The following is a 5,000-nucleotide window of genomic DNA, read 5'->3' as shown; positions in this document are numbered from 1 at the left end:
TTTGCTGATATGTCGACCGAACGTTTTTATTAAATTGTTTAATTGAGTATATTGGGGTTCATGTAAAGGTTAGATACTTTTAAATACAGGAAAATGATGGGGGTTATCGCTTAAGTATCGAGCGCCTTTTATTTTACCGCACTTGTTGCGCTTCCGTGAGCTTTATTTCCTCTTTGGGTCGGGACTCCTCGCGGTAAGCTACGTTTCCACTCTGCTCTCTGCACTTTAGTTGTTTTCTGTTCAAACTATGAAGTCAAGGTATTTAAAAACACATGTACAGTGAGTTTATTGACATTGTTATGTACTGGGTTAGTGATTTAATCAATTTCCATGTATAAATATGCTAATTAGAGAATACGTGCATCGAGGACTGTTAGCAGGGCCGCCATGTGGCCATACAAGCTAGCGTGTGCACAGTCAAGTCTGTTCACTGGCTAAGCTAGAAAAACGACATTGGCTGTTACTACCCAGTGGCATAATAAAGGCAACAAAGAAGAAAATTTTACTGAAACAGGTGTGGACTATTCATGAATGTACTTTGTTTTTAAGGACATAATGTTGGTCAAGGTGAGATTTGGTGGCAGTCAGAAGTACGTTAAGGTGGCAGAGACTGAAGAAGGCTATGCAGACTTCAGCTCGTTTCTTCAGAAAGGTTGGTACTACTTTTTTCACACAGCCCTGATTGTTGGTGTAAACTAATAATTTGCTAAAATGTTAGTTCATGCTATAATGTGATTTGATTTTAATACGGTTACATTGCCCCATCCATCAATTGTTGTTTATTATGCTGACCAATTGTAATCATGTATTATGGACAAGTTAAAATGCAATTGGTAATATATCTAAAATGTAGAATAAGAAAAAACTAATTTCTCTACTAATATATTTTGAGACTGTTGGTGTCCATTTTAGAAACAACAAGGAATAAGTTGTGTACATGTCATAGACCCTTGTTCCATAGTTAAAAGCCATTTAATTATTGATTAATAATTCATGATAAAAAAGTGTCAATAAAAGAAGCATACAAAGGACCATTTTTCTAAATCTGATATTCTCTCAGTAATAGGAAAGTTAGGTCTTCCTCTGCAGACTGAGTTATACTTGACAGATGAATCAGGGACAGAGGTGGATGCAGATGTATTTGAGGACCTTTTACAAGCAGGGGACCTTACAATCATTGTTTCTACAGAAAAGTCTACAGGTAAGATTTAGTCTTGTTAGGGAGAAATAAGGATCATTAACCAGATGTACTGTAATAGTATGTATTGTGAAGGTATGTTTGTTTCAGTCAGCTAACCTGAAAAGCCAAAGCATTTGTTAAGGGGCCTCAAACAATATTTTTATTCAGTTGTGTGTATTTCTTTTAACTGTCTTGCAGTTGTGCTTCATCAAGATCAATTAGATGTTTCATCGGAGTCGCTTGTGTCAGACACCTCATCCTCTGTGCCTTCAGATTCATCTGATGCAACAATCATTCTTGAGAAAGATAGTGGAGTGAAAAGGACCCACGCCGATCGGGAATCAGCAGAGGCGGTATATAAATTAATTTTTTTTTAATGTATTAACTAATCATAGACATTGTACTGTGGTCTTGTTGCAGGGGAGGTTAAAATTATGTATTTGTTTCTTTGTCTTTAGATGGTGAGAGATATACTTCAGTCCAAGCCAGGGGGAGAAAAGGTGTTGCATGAATATAACAAAACAAAGACATTGACGGAAGGTACACGGCGACAGATGGTAAACCTACTGGTGGCTGACATGGTTGAAGTTCATGGGTAAGCATGTCATGTTCTCTCTAGTGCTCATCATGTCTCTACAAATAATATATGTTTAGAGGATGTAGGTGTACATTTTAGAAACAATAAGGGATGTTTTCCTCAAATAACCTTGTTCCATAGTTAAAAGGTATTTAATTATTGTGGTCTCCTATTTCAGTAATATAATAAAGTTGGCTTTTCTATACAAAACAAATTTGTGTCAGAATAATCAAACAAACAAAAACATTGTGATAGAAAATAAAACTGAAGCAAAATATTACAAAAAGTAATCTCTACAGCAAAACGTATTCAATGGGAACACATCCCTGAACAACTAAAACTGCATGTTAGAGGTTGTTAATAGCTGGTAGTTCAATCGCAGGACTGACGGGCGTAAATATGATCAGTGAGATAGTAACAAAAGGGAGCTGTAAACAAAAGGACATAGTATCAAAAAAGAAATAGGCACAGGACTAACAGTTGACATGATTACACACATCATTTGTTTGTATTGAAAGTCTACTTTTGAGTTTAACCTCTGCTTTAATGTGCTTTGTTCTCTCATATTCTTATTTTAGTTTGACATTTAAGATATTTTGATTAATTATAATGACACTAACACTGATTCAATACTTTACTACTAATTTAAAGCTTGAAAAATTATATATTTTCTTCTTTTAAAGGAGGCTCCCACCAACCTATGTGCGAACTAAATATGCTCTTGGCATCATTACTCTTTTTCCGTACCTCAAGGATCCTTACTCAAAAAATGGATATGTAAGTTTGTAAATCAATGGCGTATGATAAATTGATATAGGGAGGTTATTCTGAATTTGCCCTGTAATGCTGTGATACATCAGTTATGTTTATCTTTGTTCTTTTGGGATTTTACAGGAGCACTACTATGATGCAGACAGCGGGTCTGGCTATTTGGCATGGAGGATAAAGACAGTCCAACGCAGCTCTGCAGTCCAGTCCCGGAGATGCTCAACTACCGCTACATATCAAGATGGTCCAAAGAGCAAGAGGGATTTTCTACTAACTGACAAGCAACTGTTTGGCGAGGAATGCCGCGAGGCGATTTCTTTATTGAAGCACACGACTGATGCAACAATTGTCAAAGAGAAGATGAGGGCAACCTTTCAATACCGCCAGAAACTGGTTCGAGACCATCAAAACTCCTCCACAGTCCTGGATGTTTTCCCACGTTTCCTCGATAGCCCTGGCTTGGTAGGAAAGACATACCATTGTTTAATTCATTTTAAAGTGAACAATGATAACTGGAGGATTACACTTTTATTTAAACAAGCGTAAAAATACTGACATTTAGTTTGTGGATGGTTTCCTATGTCTATGAGAGGTTGCAAGGACTTAAAGTGTTTCTTCTGTAGATTGACAAAGACTTCACCATGATGTTTGGAGAGGATGCTTCTGGCAGATTTTTGGCAAAATGGCCCACCTACTTCAAACCTAGGATCCTGGCAGACTCCAAGAATTCTAAAGAGTTCGTCAAAGACCTCTTGTCTGGAAATCAAAGCTCCGATGGGTCTGGTAAGCATGGTTCATTATCTCTTTTAAAACATTTAATTACTTACCTGAATGCTCCAAATTATGTATTTTGCATAATCTGGTTTTATTTAAGGTTGTTTTCAGATTTAAATCTTTCTGACAATCTTCTACTTTCTTCTGCTTTCCCCCTAGACTGGGACAGTGACCTGTCAAGCATACTACTGCTGCTTCACCTACTTCCCCCCACTGCAAAAGGACACAAGAAGGGTCCTAGAATAAGCTCATATCAAGCTGTCGAACATCTTGTGAGATATCTGACGGTAAGCAATGTTTAAGTTCTTCTGTGCCACTTGTGCATGGGCTGCATATGTTTTTAGCTGTGTAGCAGGTCATTAAAATGTTTCCTTGTTCCTCTTTGTTTTTGCAGATTGGAGTCAGTGTTGAGACCTTCCTTGGGAGTTTGGAACCAGGACAGCCTTTCCTCCTGTGTGTCGGTGAACAGAAGAACAACATCCAAAGATTCTATGTCATTGTTGACCACAAGGCCATCCCATGCAAGGCGCAGACATCCCTGGCAGCTTTCGATGAACTCTTCAAGGCACACTTCATCTTCAGCGTGAACTACCATGAATCCCTCAACAGCTTCTATACCTTCATCCAAACCACTGTGTTCAACATTGATGTGGGAAGTACCAAGGAAACTCCCCGTGTGAAGGAGCTCAGAGCAAGACTGCTGAATACACAGATTTGAGGTGATACACATCCTTGGGTGCAAATATGTTGATTTGTTTTATATGTAAGGTACACCACAGAAGTTCTGTATTGCTTTGTCAGCATTTGAGATTTCACCATGGATTATATCCAGGAAAGACGTTACGTTTGAAATGTGGACAGCCGGGGTGTTCTTCATTATTTTGCACTTATTCAGGGTTCAAGAAACACCTTATTCGTTTGCACCGGGACACTGTTTCAACAAATACTACTGACAATGTGGACATGCACATAGAAGATGATGTGCCTTCAACTTCTCATTCAGTCTGTACAGTAACTCCAGTGGCCACCCAGGTCTCTGTTGATAAGCATCATTTGTTAAACGTGTGGTTCTGTTGTAGCACAGTTGCAATCATCGGGTGTTGCTGAGAGCACTGTCCAAGCAATGGTAGGGTCAAAGAAATAACAGTTTTTGGAACTTGCTCCTCCTCTTGATTCAAATTGTGAATATAGTGTTTTCACCAGTTGTTACTAACGGTATGACATATTATCTGAAGCATTTAATTAATGATCATCACAAGCTGTTCAAATCTTTGTTTCCTGAGAGAAGACTTATTCCGAAGCATCATTTTATGATACATTACCCCAGGTGTATTCGTAAAATAGGCCCACTCCTTCATGTATGGTGTATGAGGTTTGAAGCCAAACATAACTTCTTTAAAAGATCTGTCAAGAATTTCAAAAATATCACAAAAGCATTGGTAAAACAACACCAGAGACAGTTAGCTTATCACTGGGAGAATTTTAATTTTCAGAGGTTTGAGTTTGGTCCAGTAAGGAAGGAAACAATTGATAATTTGGAAGGTGGTGAGACTTTACTTGCAATGTTAAACTTGAATGCATACTCTGATGTGTCAACTACCAAGTGGGTGAAGAACTATGGAACTGAGTATCAAACTAGTATGTTTGTTTGTATTTCAACAAATATAGAAATGCCTGTTTTTGGAAAGATCAACCGTATCA

At 37.9% G+C, this 5,000-nt stretch overlaps 2 protein-coding genes across 2 annotated transcripts in view; both read left to right on the top strand.

Annotated features, from left to right (window-relative positions):
* Window positions 1-187: 187 nt before the first annotated feature.
* Window positions 188-2,863, top strand: LOC307257006 (uncharacterized protein; the record flags this gene model as incomplete). Its single annotated transcript, XM_080036120.1, has 8 exons — window positions 188-193; window positions 550-652; window positions 1,061-1,201; window positions 1,379-1,533; window positions 1,639-1,775; window positions 2,441-2,534; window positions 2,652-2,769; window positions 2,853-2,863. Exons 2-8 carry the CDS (start codon window positions 556-558, stop codon window positions 2,861-2,863), a joined length of 753 nt encoding a protein of 250 aa, XP_079892246.1. The 5' UTR covers window positions 188-193; window positions 550-555.
* Window positions 2,767-5,000, top strand: part of LOC307256387 (uncharacterized protein) — a 2,543-nt gene continuing 309 nt past the window's right edge. Inside the window, exons 1-4 of the mRNA XM_080035317.1 lie at window positions 2,767-2,987; window positions 3,149-3,308; window positions 3,459-3,586; window positions 3,694-5,000. The exon at window positions 3,694-5,000 is cut by the window's right edge and continues 309 nt beyond it. Coding sequence (XP_079891443.1) covers window positions 2,886-2,987; window positions 3,149-3,308; window positions 3,459-3,586; window positions 3,694-4,017 — 714 coding nt within the window. The 5' untranslated portion in view covers window positions 2,767-2,885 and the 3' untranslated portion in view covers window positions 4,018-5,000. The remainder of the gene's footprint in view (window positions 2,988-3,148; window positions 3,309-3,458; window positions 3,587-3,693) is intronic.

Source organism: Ammodytes marinus (genome assembly GCF_949987685.1).
Source record: "Ammodytes marinus genome assembly, chromosome: 10".
Classification (NCBI taxonomy): Eukaryota; Metazoa; Chordata; class Actinopteri; order Uranoscopiformes; family Ammodytidae; genus Ammodytes; species Ammodytes marinus.
This window is presented reverse-complemented; position numbering and strand designations above follow the sequence as displayed.